Source organism: Protopterus annectens, chromosome 7.part0, assembly GCF_019279795.1.
Source record: "Protopterus annectens isolate FY-2018-M chromosome 7.part0, PAN1.0, whole genome shotgun sequence".
In the NCBI taxonomy this organism is placed as follows: Eukaryota; Metazoa; Chordata; order Ceratodontiformes; family Protopteridae; genus Protopterus; species Protopterus annectens.
The window spans coordinates 347,530,050-347,553,211 of record NC_056739.1 but is presented as its reverse complement, the minus strand read 5'-3'; the positions used below and the strand labels follow the sequence as shown (position 1 = coordinate 347,553,211).

General features: G+C 38.7%; 1 protein-coding gene across 1 annotated transcript in view; it reads left to right on the top strand.

Annotated features, from left to right (window-relative positions):
* The window catches only part of LOXL4 (lysyl oxidase like 4), a 412,707-nt gene that overhangs the window by 15,052 nt on the left and 374,493 nt on the right, over positions 1-23,162 (top strand). The window contains exon 2 of the mRNA XM_044076917.1: positions 19,076-19,366. Coding sequence (XP_043932852.1) covers positions 19,090-19,366 — 277 coding nt within the window. The 5' untranslated portion in view covers positions 19,076-19,089. The remainder of the gene's footprint in view (positions 1-19,075; positions 19,367-23,162) is intronic.

Below are 23,162 nucleotides of genomic sequence, written 5' to 3'. Positions count from 1 at the left end.
ACCTAACACCACTCTTAAGTATTCAACTGCGGTACCACCTTTATCATTCTTATAAGGAAAGCACAGTCCGGGTCTGAACTGTCTGCAAACAGCTAAAGTTAACTTTAAACCTAACACCACTCTTAAGTATTCAACTGTGGTCCCAGCTTTGTCATTCTTATAAGAAAAGCACAGTCCGGGTCTGAACTGTCTGCAAACAGCTAAAGTTAACTTTGAACCTAACACCGCACTTAAGTATTCAACTGCGGTACCACCTTTGTCATTCTTATAAGAAAAGCGCAGTCTGGGTCTGAACTGTCTGCAAACAGCTAAAGTTAACTTTGAGTATGTGTCTACCTGTTTGAGCTAATATTCATTTTCCCCTGGAGAGCACTCTGCTTTGGCTTGTAAGCAGTCCCCCCCCACACACACACACACACACTCATCTTCCACTTTCTCTCTTATTCCCTTCTATTAGCAAATAGTATCCATAACTGATCAATACTGTGTGTTTGTTAATTTAAACTGAGACCACAGTAGCCTACTGATACAAGGTTATCCTGTTTTTCCACCTGGCAAATGGTTAAGAAATGACTTACAGTTTCAGAGCAGTCCTTGGTCAATTCTGATTGTTTCTTAAACACAAACTTGTCTTTGCTTTGGCTCATTAGCAGCAGTACAAAGAACTGCCTGCTCACACCCTTGTTCTCCCCTCCCCCTTCCCTGTTTATTACCTTAAGACAATCCCAAAGTTAATAAATATTACCTGTGGCAGGCACCATTTTTACAACTACAACCACCCTTGTCACTATCATATGTTCATTTATCAGTTAAATCTGCTACCTGATTGTTTCCAGCCCCCTCATAAGAGCAACTAACAGGGTCTCTACCCACTTCGCTCCCCACCCTGACCCCTATTCTCTCCCGCCCCCAGTGGTTCCATCTTTATTACACTCACAAACCCCTCCCATCTTTCCAGCAGCCAACCACAGCGCTAACCCAACACTACCTCCTCCATCTTCCCAATACTATCACACCTCCTCAACTAACATGTACAAACTTACCTTACCTATGCTCACTGCATGCACTCTCCTTGCATATCTTACATCCTACCAAAGCTCCATCATTCCCCCACTCAACCACTACCACTGTACTACTACTCACACCACCACTCATGTCTCACCCTCACTCAGCTCCCCTCCCACCAACTCAAGAACCATCCCTATGCCCCCCCCACATATTCTACCAACTATATTACTCAAGCATAAAGCACCCCTACAACTTTACACAGTAACCCTCCCACCATACCTATTACCCAAAGAGCACAATCATAAAGTTTCCCTTATAAACAAACACATTCAAAAACTGAGAAAACTAATAACCTCATGCATATCTAAACTAGCCCTAAGTGGTGATATCCACCCCAACCCTGGCCCTACCATCTCCAACCCCAATCCTCATAATCAGACTAGAAACCACAACTTCTCCCATATTACAGCCAATAGAAAGCCAAGTGACTTCCTTCTACTAAACCTAAATATTAGAAGTATATCCAACAAAGTCCATGAACTCCATGCCACCATAGCCTTGTACTCCCCAGATATAGTCATCCTGACAGAAACCTGGCTAAAACCTCACATTACCAGTGAGCAAATACTCCCTACAGGTTACGGTATACTAAGAGTAGACCGGCTAAACAAAAAAGGAGGTGGTGTAGCTATAATATTTAAACAGCATCTAAACATCCAGATCTTAAAATCAGCTCCACAAATAGGCAATGAAGAAATAATATATACCAACCTCAAAATTAACCAAAACAAAACCATCAACATAATTGGATGCTACTTCCCACCTGGCCAAAACATCCCTCCACTAGAAAACCTCCTCAGCTGGTCTACCCACTATCTCCCCCAAGAAACTATCATTTTAGGTGATTTCAATATTGACTGGCAATCCTGTTCTGGCAACCATCCAACCCATCATGTAAACCTTCATGGCTTCACCCAACTAGTCCAGTTGCCAACCAGGATAAATAAAAACTCCAGCAAGCACACTACCCTGGACTGTATACTAGTCAGTAAGAGCCCCCAGTCATATATAACAGGCTGCTTATCAGATAGCCTCAGTGATCACTCCCCAACATTCCTACTCAAAAAATACCTATACCAAGCTAAACCTGTCATCTACCGTCAAATACGTAACAAACTAAACTTTAACCCACTCACATTCATCTCATCCCTCAAAGAAAGTAACTGGCATCCTCTAAAGTACCTCAGCCTTGATGACGCAGTTGAATTTTTTAATACTACCTTCCTGAGCATCCTTAATTACCATGCCCCCATAAGACTTTACAGAATCAAAGCACAACCCTCCCCATGGCTACAGAAAACCACTAAGTCAGAAATGAAAAACAGGTATAAAGCCTGGGAGCACTGGCGCAAAACCAAAACCTCCTCAACTAGACAGAAATTCCTAGAACTACGCAATAGAGTCAAAAAGCTAATAAAACAGGACAAATTCTAATACTACCAGTCTTCCCTAGACTCCTCTCAACACAGCCCCAAACAATTCTGGTTCTCCATAAACTCCATCCTCCACCCAGGTAAAGTCAGTACCCCTCCTCCTAACATCCCTCACTCCTCAGAAAATATTGCCATCTCATTCAATACACACTTCACACAAACCATACTATCACTAGCTAAACAACACAACCCCCTTCCCTCCAACCCACACCTTCAACTAGTAATCTCCCCACTGCCTTCTCTTTTTCTCCTGTACCTACCTCCAACATAAAAAAAACTCTTAACTAAACTTAAGCCCACCAGATAAGCAGCAGACAACCTCCCAAGTGAATACCTACAAATCGCAGCTGATGCTCTGGCCTACCCAGTATCCATCTTGATTAACTGATCTCTGTCAGAAAGTTAAGTTCCCACACTGTGGAAAGTATCACATATAATTCTCCTCCACAAAGGCGGACCCTCCACAGAACTAACCAGTTACCACCCCATAGCTATTCTCTCTCCACTCTCCAAAATACTAGAGAGACGCATACACTCTCAGGTCTCAGACTACCTCCTTACTAACAACCTCCTTTCCAATACTCAGCATGGTTTCCGACCAAACCATAGCACCACCACTGCTTTACTCTCCTTTACTAACACTATCCTTCAGCATAAAACAATGGCTATCTCTCCTCTGCTACTTTCCTAGACCTATCTAAAGCATTTGACATGGTCCCTCACAAACAACTTATCTCTGTCCTCAATAACCTATCCTTCTCACAATCGGTCACCAACTGGTTTCAGAGTTACCTGTCTGACCACCAACAATCCGTTGTATGGCAGAATGACATATCTCCCCAACTACCCGTCTCCATAGGGGTTCCCCAAGGATCCATCCTTGGACCCCTACTCTTCTCTGTTTTCACCAATAATCTAGCCTCTGCCACCAAACATGGCACACTCATACAATACGCAGATGACTCAACCATCATCTGCTCAGCCCAGTCCCTACCCAAACTGCAAAAAGTCACACAGGAAGCCTTTTCCTCTGTTGAAACTTAGTTATCCCATGCCCAATTAATACTCAACCCAAACAAAACTAAACTACTCATCTTCCAACCCACCAAACATACTCAAAACAACTCTCACTTTAACATCACAGCAAAAGACAACACCACTATATACCCAACTGAACACACCAAATTGCTAGGAGTGGAAATAGACAGTAAACTAAAATTTGTCATTCACATATCCTTGACCATAAAAAAAGTCCACAATAAACTAGGAGCGCTATACAGAAATAAGCAGCTTCACACCAAAGCAGCAAAGATTTCAATAGCAAATTCCCACCTTATCTCCACCCTACTTTATGCCTCTTCAATATATACCAACCTAAGGCAATGCGATCTAAACAAGCTAGAGACCTGCTAAAACAAAATCGCCAAATTTGCCACAGGGGCATCCTACCATAGTCACCACTGTCTCTCACTTGCTGAACTGGGCTGGCTTGAACTCCCTCACCTCCTTCAATGGTATCAACTCTCACTTGCCCACAAACTAGTAAATCATCCACTAAATGTCCCATCCCTCCAGAATCTACTCCAACCCTATCGCACCACCAGACCACTAAGATCCAGCAACAAAAATCACTTGCAGATCACTAAAGCCAATAACTCTGTTGGTGAAGCACTATTCTCTTGCACCATAGCCAAATTATGGAACTCCCTCCCACCCACAATTACCTCCATACCATCATGCACCAACTTCAAAACTTTATTAAAAGCGCACCTAAAAACATGCTGGCTATGCCCTTGCAACTCCCACTCTAATATCACCCCCCCCCATCCAACCACTACCTTTCTTTCCACTCCACTAACTACCTTGATTATAGCAAGTTCAGATGCTCATAAGCCAGTACTTATTATACAGCAGGAACTTCTTATTGTAACATTTGTTAATGTCTGTTATGTACTTCACAGATAAAGATTCTAGTTGTCTACTGATGTACTATGTTCTTCATCTGTGAATATGCTGTAAGTAATTGCTATTAAATTGTTTACGCTATGTAATCCAATGTAACTACTGTCTGTTTATTTTAACTGTGGAGCATTTCTCCCCGGGCCTCTGCTGAAAATGGACCTACGTCCAGTCAGACACTCCCGGTCAACAAATATAAATAAATAAATACATTTTCCTTAGTGCTGTTCTTACGTCTTCTAGGGTGGTCTCCTCCTCTTCTCTCATTGCAGGTTGTTTCTGGGGTAGTACAGCTTCTGTGGGGTTTTCTTCATTCAAAGCTGCTGGAGGTCCTCCTTCCATCTGCCTTTGATGTCCTGTGGGCTGGTGAACAGGTTGGTGCTCCTTCCATCTGCCTTTGATGTCCTGTGGGCTGGTGAGCAGGTTGGTGCTCCTTCCATCTGCCTTTGATGTCCTGTGGGCTGGTGAGCAGGTTGGTCCTTTGATGTCCTGTAGACTGTTGAGCAGGTTGTTGCTCCTTCCATTGGTCTTTGATGTCCTGTGGGCTGGTGAGCAGGTTGGTGCTCCTTCCATCTGCCTTTGATGTCCTGTGCACTGGTGAGCAGGTAGGTGCTCCTGCCATCTGCCTTTGATGTCCTGTGGGCTGGTGAGCAGGTTGGTCCTTTGATGTCCTGTAGACTGTTGAGCAGGTTGTTGCTCCTTCCATTGGTCTTTGATGTCCTGTGGGCTGGTGAACAGATGGTTTCCCTTATGAAGGATGTCTGACTATCTTTCATAATTTGTATCACCAAATGATGGCAAAAAACTTTTATTTCATGAGCTCAAGTACAAAAGCTCATATGTATTCAAGCTCATGAGTGTACAAGCAAATGCAACATAAAAATGAGTTATTTGCAAGAAGGGTAACTCCCATTCATCCCCAAGTTAGGGTTTCACCTCACAGCCCCCCCCCCCATTTTATTATTCTCAGTTCAAGTTGCTGCACACTGAGGGGTGGATAAACATTTACAGGAAGTATAAAGCCTGTTTCTCTCTTTCTGCTGTAAGCTGCAAGATTAGCACCATTCTAAGCAGGGCACATAAGTGTAGTAAGATCTTCGAAGTATGTGACTCAGAACCATGGAGCAACAGCAGTGCCATGATAGCTGATATGAACAACTGACTGTAAGCCTTCCAGAATATATTGCCAAAAATATTGTAAACTGAATAATAATAAACACAATAAATGCAAAAAAGGAACTTTACTGACATTTATTTGCTAACCATGCTAATTGCAAAAACTCTACATACACAAATATTAGAAAAAGAAAACTGAAGGAATTGTGTTTCCCCAGAAGTTCTAACTCGCAATATGAGAGCAAAACTAAACACCAGACTGCATGCGAGCTATAAAAGGTGCACAAATTCAGTATGGTAGTCACTTAGATACAGGATCACCAGAAAGGAAAATAGCATACAGCAAAAAGGTCAAAGACATGAATTCTGCACATCTTCATTCATTCATTCAGCTAAAGTAGTAGTTTTTATTTTTTAATGTGAATTCAGGTATTTTCATTTTGTTTTTCCTTAACACACAGTGATTTCAGCAAATTTCAACCAAGATATCAGAAATAACCATATCATCTTGCTGACAAAGATCAGGTGAAGACTTGTGGCTAATATTTTGCATTCATCAAGATTTCTTCATCAGTAAAGCTTCAACATGTAGAGACTGACAAATAACATCGATGCACAATTCACTGGCTTGCTGAAAAATGTCCTTTCATTTCTAATAGTCATGTTTCTTCATACCTAGTTCTAGCTTTCACTTTACAGCTTATTTGCTTAATTCTTTCAGTCTTTTTACAAACACCTGTTGATATTCACTGATTAAGCTTCCCCTACCTCATTAAGGAGAAAAAAAACACAACATACACTTCCCTCTTAGAAAAATAGAGCTTGCAGATGTTCCCTAACAGCCTTTTCTGTTACTTCACGACATGGCTGCTACTCGTCTTATTTACTATTTATTTATTTATTTGTCTTTGTGAAAGTCTGACTGGGTAATACCCATTTTCAGCAGAGGTCCGAGGAGAAAAGCTCTATTTGCTTATACTAAGTTCCAGTCAACCCTTGAAATATGTTCCTTTGTAAAAGATTTCTTTTCCTATCAAACAATACGTTTTACCTGTGGATTAAGTGACTACTGTTTCAGAAGGACCTACCAGGCATCAGAAACAACTAAAACATCCATACATAAATAAATAACAGCTGCAACCTGCATGTTTCTTTCAAATTCAGAACTTCTGCATATGTATTTCCTGCTCCAGTATCTCAGGAATCCAGGTACGAGGCTTGGGCCATTTGGTCGCCTTTCACTGTGATTTTCTCAACTGTCTGTGTGCCATATAAGGATATGTCTGAGTAAATACGTTATGGGCTGTGGATCATACGACATCACCTAATGTGTGTGTGTGTGTGTGTGTGTGTGTGTGTGTGTGTGTGTGTGTGTGTGTGTACTGGTAAGAGTTGCTTACATCTTCCCATCAATGACTTGTCTAAGCAGTACCTGCTAGTACATTGAAGTGTGTCCAGCTAATTAGCTAGCTTTGATCACTCCTGACTGTTCCATATTATGGAGTGGAATGTTGATGTTATCTGTATGAACATTCACTTCCTTTGCTCCCGTACACCCACCATGACAGCTCATTTTCCATGCGGTTAGTGTGCGGTGAGGATAAGAAGTTACTTTCAAATGATGACTTTTTTCATCAAAAATTTTTACAAAAATAAGAATAATGGTTTAGCCTGTGTCCAGCATGAGGATACATGACTCAGAATGAAGAAACAGTGGATGTGCTACATGAGCTATCTCACAGGTGATGTATTTAGGACAGAAAAGTCCATAAAGCACGTCATGGATAATATAACCCTCTACTGATGATTTTCTTTCACTACCTCGGCCCTCCAGTAGTACAGCTCAGCTCTCCAGTAGCCAGGTTACCTTAAGGCACTTCTGTAACAGTTTGTTAGCAACAACTTCCTGTGAGAAATGGAGTCAAAGATCTAGATGTGATCACAATTAGCATAACGGCCACACAACCAAAGAACACAAGTATGTGTGTCTTGGAAAATCTCACTTTGTAAGCACAAACTGTACTTAATCCTATGATTCATTGTCTGTCAGTGTCCAGACCTTCAGTGGTCTTTGAATGAATTTATTCACAGAGCTATTTATTCAGCCAGTTTTATGAGCATAATATACACTAAATCAGCATGTACATTAAATCTCCATTATTGTATAATAGATGTTTACAGTACAGAGATTGGTGACTGAACTAGCTCCCTTCCATTTTCTTGATACCAAAGCTCTCTAATTTATTATTTTTATTCATTTTTTTATTTTAGTAATTTCTTTACTAGATATTGCTACTAGTTACAAGGGTCTCTCTTCAGATGCAACCTAGTGACACTGCGTGATTAAATGACCTACTTAGAGTTGCACAACTTCCAAATGATGGTAAAGGGAGATGAACTCAGGACCACAGGATGAGGCTAGAAAGAAGCTCACATTCTTAGCACTCATTGTGATAAGCTTCCAGATCTAGCTTATTATTTTTATCCCATGGATCCTCTGACGACTTCTGCCTCGTTCTGCGCCTTCATTCCACTATCTTTCAGCACTTGCGTACAGCCTGGACATTTCACCAGGAATACTTCAGAATAGCACTTTGTTCTACATTGTTACTTTTATAAGGTCTCCGCAAGGAGCTCCAAGTCTTCTGTTAAGATCATTGTCTTCTGCTGCCCTTTTTCTCTGTCACTGATGTACATAAACATTTTCCTGTCCTATGTCATTGATGCAAGAGTATTTTGCCATCTAAGACTTTGTAAATATTTTAACTTCTCCTTCAGTCACATTTCAGTTTTCTGATGGCTTTCATCACAATTTTTCTTATGCTGTCGTTTGTACCTCCTACACGATCTTTATTTAAATTCGCTTTCCATTACCTGATCAGAGAAGCATATTTCTCTTCTTTCTTCGGAAAACGTTCTCACCTGTCTCTAATTTATGTTTTTTTTTTTTTTTTTTGCTTTTTTTCAGTGTATATGATATAGCTATAACCTTTTAAAGGATAAACTGGGCACCAAAAATGGGTTATTGAATGAATTAGTCATACGTGTATTTAAAATAAAAAAATGTAGGTAGCAAAAGTATCCCTACTGAGATTTTATCCTAAATGTCTTTATATTAAAGGATCATCTGTGTTTGCTGATGTTGTACATTGATAAAAATGATGGCTAAACATTTTTCAGTATGTATTCACATTTCTTCCTCCTATAAGCCATAACACAGGGCTACTGATATTTAAATATGAAATAGAAATTTTATGTTTGTGAAAGGTATATAATGGAATGCACCATAATTGTGAAAAGATGAAAGGAGAGACTGTGTGATGCTAGCAGCCTAGTTAATAAAATAATGTCACCTGCATGTGGTGCATTACATTTTAATCCTACAAGGGATATATTGTTTCTCCAAACCCATACAGCATTTTTACAGGATGATGATGTTTTACTGAACTCATTATATGCTGTTCTCTAGATGTTGGAATTCGTTGGCCATTTAAGAAGATTTGTTAGACTCCAAGAGTGGAGATAGAATTGTAACTTCTACAACACACTCCATGATCAGCTACAATGTATCTTTATAATTGTAACCTCTACACCACACTCCATTTTGAGCTACAATGTATCTTTATTCCACATTTTTGTACTGAAACTGCTATGTTCTGTGGTCTGGGATCACACAGCTGAAATACCCTCAAGCAATTAAATAGCCATGTGCAGTATAAAGAACAGGAACAACATGGCTTAATGAAAAGATTCTTGGACAAACCCAGATCTATGAGACTCTACCATCATTAGTTCCAAAGTGTGAATCTGAATCTGAAAACAAAGCAGATGTGGGAGTCGGCAAATAAAATTTCAAGAAAGAGTAGTACTTTTAACAAATATTACTTGCAGGCAGCATGTCTGTACCCATAATTTCATATAATGGTATAATTAACATTATCGTGACAGTGCTTGTAACATTAGACTTTGCAGTCTCAGCCTACAGACATTAAGGTATGCAGACATGTTTGTTTGTTTGTGTCTTTCGGCGTTTCCCGGTTAGGGGTCGCCACAGCAGAACTCCGGTCCGCTAATGATTGGCAGTAGAGTTTTACGTGCTGGCTTGCCGGGCCTAACGCACAACTTTCAATGAAGGAACGCCCATTCACGCATGCAGCCACACAGAAGATGCTCTAACTGAGAATCAAACGGGCAATGTCTAACTGTGAGGCGACAACGCTACCGCAGCACCACTAAGGTATGCAGACATGTAAGGATTAAATATAATAGTCTCTCCACAGCAGAACTAACTTGCCCAAAGGCATAACTGTTGAAAGAAGAAGACATGGCAACAGCTATTACTGGCTACTAAACATAGCATACCATTTAAGGTCATGTTGTACTTCTATTTTGCAGTAATTCCACTAATTAGACAGTATAAAACTAGATGTCATTTTATCCATAGCAGGATATTGATTTATTGCATGTGATAAATGGTACTTCCGCTTAGTCACTCCTTTTATACTGGAAACTATCAATAATAACAGCACAGCATGCCATGTATGTTAGCATACTTGTACTCCTTCATACCCCACTTCACATGTTTAGTTACCACAGATACACTCTGCATTGTATTATCATAATTTTACATGAAAGCAGTCAGCATATCGGGTGGTACAATCAAAGGAGCAACAAAAGGTGGGAGGTTGGCATAATGGTTATGGTACTTATGTTAAAGATGCAAGGTGCAGAGCTTGATTCACATATGAGGTAATTGGCTAGGCTTAAAATGGCCCACAAGGATAGTTAGCCTAGTAATGATCTGTGAACCTGTATGATGAAGTACATCTGTGCAAGGCATAAACTTGGGTGTGGCACAAGGGTGAAAATATAAAGGGCGATGCTATGTGATATTGGAAATCTAGTTAATAAGATAAGTTGTCGGCAAACTTAAGCAATAACTCTGCGGCTATGAGGAAAATAGGCTATGGTCTGGGATACAGTCCTATGAAGTCAAAGTCTTGGAAGGATAGGGAGTTGGGAAAGGGATGCCTGCTGGTTCATGTTAAAGAATAAATAAGAAGTTCAATGGAAGAGGCTGAAGCAAGTAAGAGAAGCAAGCATTAATGGACATGCAGGTCCTGAATCTGGACAGAGATGCTGGGGACCTCTGTTTTATAGACCAGCAGCTCTAAGAAACAGTGACTGTAAGAGATTCACAAACAGAAATTAACAACAGTTAACTAAGAGTGACAAAATAACAGGGTTAAGACTATCTGCTGAAATGAGCTTCATCCTACATTTCTAGGTCTGCGTCCTTTAGCATCCACTTGTATAAAATTTTACTTTGAACAAGCCGATGAACCAGATGGTGATTCCTGGTTACTTAAAAAAGAAACATGCATCCAGTGGACTTAACCTCATCACCAAATGAATAAAATAAAAATAATTCAGAAGAACAGTAACAGGGTATTTCAACTCACTGATCAGCAATAGCCACCCAAAGAGCTTATTTATTTTGTGTGTGTGTGTGTGTGTGTGTGTGTGTGTTTGTGTGTGTGTGTGAGAAGAATTGGATTGGTGAGCTAACCCATACAGAACTATTTTTTTTTACCTTGAACATACACCAAAGGGTTGAAATACAGAAGAAGAGAGATTTGTTTTGATTTAGTACAAATATATCCCAAGAAGAGTTTCAGAGTGTGTACATAAGGCAAAGTGTGATGAGACTCTATATATACATTTATTTACTTTGTTTGCTAAGTGGGATGTTAATCTAAGGCAACTGGTTGTTTTTCTCATAGAATAGGCCTGGATGGTATAAAATAACAAAATACATAACAGTTGCAAAGTGATTATCATGATTAAAGATGCTTTAAAGTTGCAAACCATATAATATACATGAGTAAATACTGAATGTTAGGATACTACAGGCTGAAAAAATATAAGATAATAAAGCACTGGAGCTAAGTAAAAATGCAAGACAAACTACACCCAGAGATAATGAAATGCATAATACAGACAACAGTGAAAAAAAACATGTTAAATGGGTCACAGATGAGAGCCATAGCATGATTTTGGGAAAGAAACATTCACTTTGTGCCTTAGATTTATAAACTACAAAGAATGATACAAGTGGAAGAAAGTGGACTGAGCTTTAACACCATACAAAATAGGCAGGCAAAACAAGCGTTTATCTCTTACAAAGTTCAGCATTTAAGCAATTTCAAAGCTGTGTTGCAAAGTGTGTCACTATTGTCTCCATCAGCACTTACCTGTAGTGTATGGTTCACTGGGTAAAATGCTGCTCCCACCTGCACTCGGACCTATATATATAACAGGTTGTTACTACATCACAGTGACAAATGTAACACATTAATTGTTGTTGGCTGATTCAAAGAAGCTGAGCCCGAGTTTGTCTCTTCATAAGTGTAGCGATTTGTAACACACTTATTTGCATGCAATGCAAGTTTGATCCTGTAGGGATCATGGAAGAAATTAGGGTGCCTATAAATGGAAAGGCAAATTTGTTCAAGAATAGAGCATAAAAAATACGTTTAAGTCTCAGAAATGGCAGTGCATTATTAATGTCACTATGATTTTATATATATGAAATATTCATAGAATTCATAGAAAACTGTAGATATATAACAGGAATTAGAACCGTGTAGAAATGCATGTAGATTTTCATTTGGTCTTTTGTCGAACAGGTGATTGAAGGTACCTATAGCCAAATTCTTTTGTTGTGATGTCTGTAAGTGCATCAGCACTGATTTACTTTGTGGTCTTTTCTCATTTTCACAAGGTTGCTTGACCATGGAGTTGGTGCATTTAAGTAAGAGACCATGGGCTTAAAGCCCATCCACATGGAAGGGTGGAATACCTTTTTAAGGTTTTTGTTTTCTGTATAAGATGTCTCCTGTTAATTTTGATGTGACTAGATGAGTTTTCAGTTATTTGTTTGGGTGATTTGTGTTTCTCTGAAATGTGATTCAATGAAAAGAAATATAATCATACATACACATGCATGTGTATCTGTGTGCATCTTATCTCTCTCTCTTTGTATGTGTGTGTATGTATATATATATATATATATATATATATATATATATATATATATATACATATATATATATATATATATATATATATACACACACACATATATATATATATATATATATATATATATATATATATACACACACACACACATATATATATATATATATATATATATATATATATATACACGTGTGTGTCTCTGTGTCTATCACAATATAAAAACATGCTGGATCTAAAAAGGGTAATGTATTTTTAAACTGTAAGTAGCAGTGTGCAATGTGGGAAAATATTGTCAAGTGGTTAGATCAGCCATTATTTACTAATTAGCTAGCTAGTAAGGAGGCAGTAATTTATTATTACTGCAATAAAAAATAGGCAGTATGTAGTTCCTCATCTGGGTAATAATCTGAAAGAAGGCCCTGGAAGTGTGCAATGTGAGGTTCCAGTCGGGGCTAATGTGGATTATATTGTATGGAAGTACGTGTTTATAGAGCTGGAAGCAAGGCTTGGAAGAGGCTTGCAGCCTTGGACTTTTTTTTTTTCTTTCAAAAAGCAACCTATATCCCAGAGGTGCTGTCTAGAATGAGCACCATTGATAAGTTACAACAGATAATGGGTTGTTTTGTGTCAAAGTAGAAGCCAAAAGGCAGTCGTATTGTTTTGTTAGACTATATAGTTTATTAAATAAACCTGTGTTTTATATAAATGCTGCCTCCAGTGTCTGCTTTGACTGGAATACAGGCAAATGCTCTGAAACCTGCCAGTTTTTCACATCCAGTTCCTACATCTGTTGCCAAGTGCAGCCATATTTTGGGCTACTATTTCCCTTCATTGCAGTACTTGTGTAGTATAATTTTCTTGCGACTCCAACCATGGAAGACCTGTTACAGACACTTGTTGAATCACAGGTGTGAACAAACCAAAAGCTTTTTTATTTTATTTATTTATTTATTTGCATTTGTTTAACCAGGACAGTCCATTGGGCCCGAAGAACCCATTTTCAATGGAGTCCTGGGGAGAAAAGCTCCACATACAGATTACACAAGGATGAGGATATACATATACATTACATTTGAGTTAAACTTTGTACAATGCATGTGATTAAACATGTAGAGAGAACTAAAAAACACAGGTTATACGGGCTATGCTATATATATATATATTTTTTTTTTTTTTTTTTTTGTTTTTTTTTTTTGAGGAGAGTCAGTTCGTATGCTGGTAGCCAATGTGTAATGCTACCTGGGATTTTGAGTGACAGAAGAGAAAAGTAGTAGTGTAAAGAGTAGGTTATGAGGGGTGAGATCAATATACTGGTAGCTGAAGAGTAGTGCTACCTGGGGTATAGAGTGAATGAAGACAAAGAGTAGTAGTAGAGAAATAAGAATGCAGATCATCAGTTCATCCTTTCGATTCCTTTTCATCCGCAGGGCAGTCCTGGGCTTTTGCAAGTACAGCACCAGCTAATCCTGGTGGACAACGTACCTGACAACGCAGGACTGCGCTGCTGGTGAAAAGGAATCGAAAGGATGAACTGATGATCTGCATTCTTATCTGAAGTCATTTGAGCATTATATCACCACACAATGAGTAAAGTCAATAAAAATCCTCCCACCCCAGCTGACAGGAGAGGTTCTGTAAACAGACATGGAAAGAACTGATTACAATTACCAGGAAAAACTTAAGAAAGACCTTTTTATATCAAGGCTGATATACATTCTGAAGTCCAAGCAATAGAATTGTATGAGTTAAATTTTAATGTGGATAAACAGGCAAGTGTAAATATGCATAGTTTCAAGGTTATGTTTAAGTTTTGCCTTGAACCTTGTAGCAACAGTAAATTGAAAATTTTAGAAATGTTGTACAGCAGACAATGTTAAAACAATTTTCCTAGAAATATAACAAAATGAGCATTGCAAAAAGAACCCAAGAAATTCCAGTATGTTAGTAACTTATCTCATTAATGATACATTTAAAACCGATTTGTGTGCTCTGAAGGTTAAAACTGCACTAAGAAATGTACCATCCTCTGTGAAATGAAAAGCTCCAAACAATGCATCCTTTTATTATAAGCCTGAAGCAGGGGTCATATTGTTATGTTCTGTGATACTAAAATTGAAGAAAATACTGCCAGTACAAATGTGAAAACTGAAATGCATGCTTTAAACTAAGACATTCATACAGAGCGTGTCAAGACTACAGTTAGAATAACTGAGTCTGCATTATGTCATTGCTTGTGAAATGCACTGCACCTTTAGAAGGGAAAGAGTATCAAGCCCTGCTAAATTCTGGAAGCAAGGTTTCCTCTGTTAAGACCCCCTGATGTATAAGCATAAGGTTACAAAAAACAAAAAGTGGTAATAATGTGCATTCATGGTGTTGGAAAAGAATAGCACCTTACACATGTAAAAATTCAAAACAATTCAAGTTAAAATGACTGAATTTTGAGATTGTAACCCCTTACATAGCTCATGATGTAACAAGAAGAAAATAATTTCCCCTTTTAAAAGCATTATGGGAAATAACGGTAGCATCCACAGACAAAAAGCAGCAGGTTGATACACCTAATAAAAGGAGAAGCAGTATAATACATAGGCTCACATGCAGAGTTGGAGGAGACCAAGACATTGGCACTCAGAGAGACATCTAGAATGAAATCCAAGAGAAGGTAGCTGACATAAAATCTATGAAAAGGGCTATAATTTGATTATACTTAGGCAGTGAAAAGGATCTTGTTTGTTATCAGACACATGCTCCCAGTGACACAGCAGAGCAGTAGAAACCTACAACTGTAGAAAGATGGCAGTGTAGGAAGTGAAGATGCACTAAGTAAAACCTCTGAAGTAAAAATCAGTGAACATCTATAGTTAGTATAGAGACTTACAATTTTCTTTAAGGCAGAAACTGACACAAATATAGAATAAGTTGGGTGCCATAGTAAGCCCCTTCAAAACAAAATAAGTATTAAAAGTGAACTAGCTAGGACGGGTAGAATTCTGAGCCAATTTCTGTCAAGTGCCAAGCAGAAAATTCAAATAAAAGCAAACTCTATGCAACAGCAAGATAAAACTGACTATACATTTTGCTCTGATATAGACTTTGTAGTGGGAAAGAAAAGAAAATGAAAGTGTGATGTCTTCACACATACTAACATAGAAGAAATTTAGCCTAAAAGAGAAGAGAGGGTTCAAGAGGTCTGTGAAAACAGTAGTGAACATAAAGCAGACTTTAATTGTTGTTTAGAATTATCTTTTGCAGGGAGAGACATAGAAAAGGCTGCTGTGCCAGTGTTTTGGGGTAGAAACTATACTTTCCATCTTGAAAGTAACCTTGACATAGTAGACATACAGAAAAGCCACATAAATTATCATCTTCACCTTTTGCATTTTTAAAGTTTAAGTTTGACTTGGCCAACATCCCCACAGTAACACACACCGCAGTATATTAAACCCATACAGGTCAGGGGCTTCACCTCCCACACCCCTCCATCTACTTATATACACCAACTCCATGATTGCACTACAGTGTGGAAAAGGGCATTTCCTCATGTTGGCCAAGTTACTCCTTTCCCTGTGAAACACATTCGCTGATGTGAACGTTCGCTGCTTTATGTTTGTTGAATAGTAGTTCACTGAATTGCTAATTCGATGAAGTAATATAGACCCATTCAAGATGGTGATGGCAAACGTGGCTTATCGTGGTCATTGGGTGAGTAGTGGTAAGATCCAGCCAGAACCTCCTAAGGTAGTCAGGCATGGCTTCCCTCCTGTTATTACAAAGTAAGTAAAAGTATTCCTCAATACAGTGAAGTATTATGCAAAGTTTAGCTCTTTCCTTAAAAAATAGCTTTTCTGCCTACAGACCTTAAGTAATACAACCAGACCTGATATACTTATCTGAACACTGGATTATAAACGGGCATTCCAGGAGCATTGAGTACACCATGTGTACTAACAAGTCTTGATTATAACCAATAATTTATTTTGTAAGTAGACTCTTCAGACCATGGTTTGGAGGCTGCACATAGCCATGTATCCTCAAATGGAAAAGAGAAAGCAGAATTGTATCATAGTCATAAACTTCAGCCAAGAGAGGAATAAAATGTCTGGGGAGAGTTTGGGCTCCAAAAGAGTTAACCCTATGTGTATGGTAGAAAATTCAAATAGTTACAGATCATAATTCCTCAAACAGGTTATAAACAACAAGTGAGCAAAATGGTAAGCATTAAAAGTGAAGTCTGAGATAAAAGTCCTACAGCATAATACAGCCAGTAATGGAAATTTACATGGTTTACTAAGATGGGGACCAGGATAGGTGACCAGGGGATGGCATTTTCTACTCCAGCTTTGTTTCTTAGTTTCTCAGGGAGCTATATTGAAATGTAGAAAGGAGGAGAGACATGTTGGAAAGCTGTACTACACTGAGGTAAATGCATTTGTTCCCATGAGGAAAAAAAAATAAAAACTGCACACAACCTGTGCTTATTATTTACAGTTAAACAGAAACAGTTTTAAAAAAAATATGTAAAGTCATGTAAGAATCATGCAGTTTGTCTGTAAAATGTATTCTATCATTGGAAATGGAGCTGATTCCAAACAGACTCACATTAGCAAACGTTTATTGATTTCCTTACTCAGAATACTTTTTGCAGAATTCTTTGTTTCCATAAATGGACTGAAACATCCTATGGAGCTGTGCAACATTGCAAACATTACTCTTAGCTATGGAATCTAAATCATATGTGAAAAATGCACCCTGTACAAACCGAAGAGGACACTTGTCTAATAAATGCTGTGAAAAAATATTTCACACTAGTAACGTGATCTAGTATACCCCTTTAAGTTTCAACAAGTAATAAAACTCTTCCAAGTTCCATGGGCAACTTTTCAGATTTTAATTAGCCTCCGCCTTAATCCCGGTGAGTTTATAGTAGACCCTGCCCACTGACCTTATTGTCTATAAATTCCTACTGGGAGTGTGCAGCAACTGTTACATTATTATAAAAAGTCAGTGGTAGATTAAAATACATATTTAACTAAATGATAGTAGAAGCCCGGACAGCTGTCAGGTAATGTTTCTGAATGCCATCTACCTGTGATTAAAATGCATATTTAACTAAATGATAGTAGAAGCCCAGACAGTTGTCAGGTAATGTTTTTGAATGCCATCTACCTGTGATTAAAATACATATTTAACTAAATGATAGTAGAAGCCTGGACAGCTGTCAGGTAATGTTTTTGAATGCCATCTACCTGTGATTAAAATACATATTTAACTAAATGATAGTAGAAGCTCGGACAGCTGTCAGGTAATGTTTTTGAATGCCATCTACCTGTGATTAAAATACATATTTAACTAAATGATAGTAGAAGCCCGAACAGCTGTCAGGTAATGTTTTTGAATGCCATCTACCTGTGATTAAAATACATATTTAATTAAATGATAGTAGAAGCTCGGACAGCTGTCTGGTAATGTTTTTGAATGCCATCTACCTGTGATTAAAATACATATTTAACTAAATGATAGTAAAAGCCCGAACAGCTGTCAGATAATGTTTTTGAATGCCATCTACCTGTTTAAGCTCTCTATTTTGTACTTCATTGTGTAAGAGCATATCTGTTTGCATATTTAACTTTCAAAATACACTGCTGAGTTTTTTTTTTAATTTTTAATTAAAAATTGTATTATTCAATTTCAAAAGCCTGTGGCTGGTTGATTATTAATGTATGTAAGGATGGCTACTACAAGTGGCCAATCATTAACTGCTGGCATCCCATCTTTCATACAGTAAGTACCTTGTTGCAGCTACTATTGCCTATAGTGCAGTTGGTTCAAACTGAGTGTTTAGTAACTGACAGCTTTGATGTTTCAGATGGATCTGCCTGACAGCAGCATGTTACCATGAGATTAAATAAATATGAATGCAGACTGGCCTTACCAAGTTTCCATTACTGTTTGTGAGTATATGCAGTGCCAAACAGCTATGAATCCTTTATTTTATCTGTAATATTCAGCTGTACAGTGCAGAGCTTATATTGGTGTGGTTGGTGTTGATCACAGCCTAAAGCAGTAGTGGATATTTACCCTCACTGCACATTATTTACTGGTCAGCGGTGCAGATCTCGTGATGATAGCCAGTGATCATCACAACAAATATTACAAAACATTTGTAAATGAATCTGCACAGCATTTGCTTTGTTAGGAAAGTATCAGAGCTAACAGAATACCTTTAATAAAGGAAAGAGAAAGGACCTCAGTGTAATGTTTCATACTACGAACTGTGTCCTTGAAATAACAAATAAAAAATAAGTTCCTTTCTTGCTGTTCTGTGCAGAATGGAAGATTCTGTTAGCCTCATAATTATGGCCAATTATATTGTTATGCTACTCATATTTGATAAGTACCAATTTTTTCAATCTGACACTAAACCTGTTACATTTTAATTTGTTTTTCTGTAGGAGAGAAAACGACCATGGGATACAGAATTACCTCAATTCCATTATTTCTGTGGCTTCATTTAGTAGCATTCAGGCTATGCTGGGGGCAGCAGACCTCCCAGATCCAGCTGCGACTTGCAGGAGAGGGAAGGAAGCCGCATGAGGGCCGTGTGGAAGTGCTGTATAATAGACAGTGGGGAACTGTGTGTGATGATGACTTTAGCATGGAAACTGCAACTGTGATCTGCAGGGAACTGGGCTTTGTTACAGCACTTACCTGGGCTCACAGCGCCAAGTATGGACAAGGACTAGGTACTGCATTTTTCCTTCTTCGTTGTCTCATATTAATGTTAATTCTGAAACAGTGGTTATGGTAAGATGCCATTCCATTGAGAGAAATGTCATTCAAGAGAACAGCATGTATTTTAGTGATTCTTTTGATAAAATATATCAAGTTGAACTTATTTTACTTAATTTGTACAAGCGGCTGTTGGAACATTAATTAATCGTTCATATAACTTCCCAGTTTTCTGATTGTGAGCGAGATATTTAGAAGAGGATGTGTGACTCAAGATCCTGCCTTTTATCTCTGCACACTATATATGGTTGTACCGAGGGGGGGGGGTGCTTATATCAGAGTATTTTCATCCGCGGACACTCTCTGGGATTATTCAGCCCACCTTTTCTCTCCCTTATTTTCTTACTGCTGCTCCCCTATTACTATTCCAATAGCACTGCATCACATATGAATTTTACATGGTGCAAACACAACAACTCAGTGGTGGAGTTCTTACCCTTTTTCCCCCTTGGATCCCCCATGCACAGTGCATCCAACCACAGAATAATGTGTAAACTCCTACAGACATACACACACACACACACACACACACACACACACACACACATACACACACACACACACACACACACACACACAGTCTAGTGGTACCAAACTGGCCCAGTATGAGCACGTTAAACATTACCAGTCTCCAGTCATCCTTAATGGTCATTGTGTTGCTGTGGTCATCTCATTTGTCTCAGTCACCATCTTCTGTTTGATAACAGGCTATCACTTGACATATTCATCCTAAACCAGTTTTCTCACCACCTGGAAGTAGGTACGCTGCTTGAAGCCATCCATCAGTGGTGAAACTGTGAATAACACCTAGGTACCTATTTCATGCATGATTCACCAAGGTATCTACAGTGTCAGCCTATATGCAGGAGTTGATTTTAAAGATTTGCATAAATCTTGGTTTCCCTGTATTAAATTTTATCATGGGAATTTTCACATAACTGCAGTACATAAAGTGTGGGGGGCATATATTAATGCCTCTGCAGCAGCAGCTCTAAGGGCTTCAGTTACAACAAGCTGCACTTAGGAGTATATGCCCATTATGCAGAGCATGTGAGGCCAGTATACGTTTCAGAATCTGACACTTTCTCTGCGCTCCATACTACCATCCACTACGTGGCAGTGGCAAGTGGTAATGTGGCCCTGCTGAGTGAACCTCTTCAGGTTTCCAAATACTAAAGTAGTTTTTTTTTTTTTAAATTAACATAACATAATTGTATTGACTAACATAATTTTTGCTTTCATTTTTTGAAATATAATCTTCCTTTACTTTCATGTCATGTCCATGTTCTGGAAATTCATAAAACTACTCTTTGATATGGTACTAGTATGTGTGCATGTATTGTTAATATATCTACACACACAGATATCTCTCAATTCCAACTGCTGCCAGTTTTTGTGTGTTCACAGTTGCACATTCTTAACTGCAGGCTTAGGTTGCTCAGTTTTAAGCAGTGCTTCTTAGCTAGATGCATTTCAGTAAGCACAACCAACTGAGCAGTACGGTCAGTCTGAAAAAGCCTTCCGTTGTAAATTACTTTGGAGTACCCTTTTGAATCAATCAACAATTGAAATGACTATCATTTTACTTTTTACTTTTACTGTTCAGTTCTGTTTCTTACCATAAGTTCAAACTACGCTTTAGATTTGACATTTGTCCTCTTACTTTGTCCATGTATAAACTTTAATTTCTTGTGTTTCACAAGATCCACCTTCCCTAGTTAACAGTTCAGAAATTCATTATCCTCCATGTCCACACATGCCTTGAGTGCTTTCCCGGGGGTCATATGGTCATAGTTTCATAGGAAAATATTAGGTTATCTTCCTTAGTGGGATGTTTAATCCTGGCCACGTTACATGTTTGTCACGTAGGTTATCATCCCTAGTGGGATGTTTAATCCTGGCCACGTTACATGTTTGTCACGTAGGTTATCATCCCTAGTGAGATGTTTAATCCTAGCCATGTTACATGTTTGTCATGTAGGTTATCATCCTTAGTGGGATGTTTAATCCTGGCCACATTACATGTTTGTCACGTAGGTTATCATCCCTAGTGGGATGTTTAATCCTGGCCATGTTACATGTTTGTCATGTAGGTTATCATCCCTAGTGGGATGTTTAATCCTGGCCGTGTTACATGTTTGTCACATAGGTTATCTTCCCTAGTGGGATGTTTAATCCTGGCCACGTTACATGTTTGTCACGTAGGTTATCATCCCTAGTAGGATGTTTAATCCTGGCTACGTTACGTTTGTCACGTAGGTTATCATCCCTAGTTGGATGCTTAATCCTGGCCACTTTACATGTTTGTCACGTAGGTTATCATCCCTAGTGGGATGTTTAATCCTGGCCACGTTACATGTTTGTCACATAGGTTATCATCCCTAGTGGGATGTTTAATCCTGGCCAAGTTACATGTTTGTCACATAGCTGATAACCCATAGATGTTTAACTATCCTTACTATGATTTTATTTAAATCATTTTCATTTATAAATGCTTAATTGTTAGGTTCACACCTTCAGTATGTCAGGGGACCCTACTGTAAGGTAGGGTGTTTCAGTACTGCCTCTGTCCATTAGGAGGATAGGGGTCAGTACTGGATAAATTTCCTATTTCTCATCCATTGGTGGAAATTAAGTTTGAATGGGATGGAATCATGGATGGACTTTATTTTATGTGAATGTGACGTCTGTTCCAGAGTAGTGGTATCCTCTGAGATAAGTATCTGTCCCTCCAAACCATTAGATTTATGTTGCAAAGGAGCTTTAGGTCCCTGGAATGAGTGTTCCTAGTACCAGCTGACTTGCACATTTGGAGTTCTGTTTGCAATGCATCTAAGGATGCCTTATAAGACAGGCACATGTTGCATCTTAGCATTCTGTATGGGAACTAGTATACTGACAGGGTTTTGAAATGGTCCATGTAGGATGTGCTTTAGGACCAGTATTTTTGTAGGAAACATCTGTGGCGGCTCTAGTTGTTGCAGGTGTCTGAACTGATACAAAGAAAGGGGGGGATTGTACTTGTTAATGGGTCTAATGAGGGCAAAATAAGGTGAGACAATGTCGTCTTTGGACCTAGATACTGTCTCTTTACTAATAAGCAGTACAATATAGAAAGGCTTCCTTATAACTGTTGAGAAATGTTGGTCGAATGCTCGTTCACCGTCTGCTTACGTTCCCAAATCCCTAACTAATGGTACTACTGTTAGACGTGTATTGTCAGAGTGATGGCTCCCTGAGACAGTTAGTTTTCCAAAGGAGACAATAATATAGCAATAACCCATGCCTGGGTGTGGGTAATGTTGGATTTACCCACGGTTGGTGTGGTTTGGTCACGAGGGCAAAGCCCAAGTGGCCAAACAAAGACAACCGTCAGTAAATCCAGCATTACCCACACCCAGAAGTGGGTTATTACTATTATACAATGACATTATTTAAGAAAAAAAATAATTACTTTTCTTAAATAATGGCATTGTATAATGCCTCCTTGCTGCCCTTCCGCAGCTGTCTGGTATTCTGCGGCAGTTCTGATGTACTGCGCATGCCTATGCTTATGCAGTACATCAGAGCTGTGGGCGGAAGCAACAGAGAAAGCAAGATCTCCTTTGCTTTTTACACACTGTCTCGCTATGTTAAAGGAGTTTAACATAGCGAGACAGCTTTAAAAAAAAGCAACAGAGAATCTCTGTTGCTTTTTTTAAAGCTGTCTCACTATATTAAACCCATTTAACATAGCGAGACAGTGTGTAA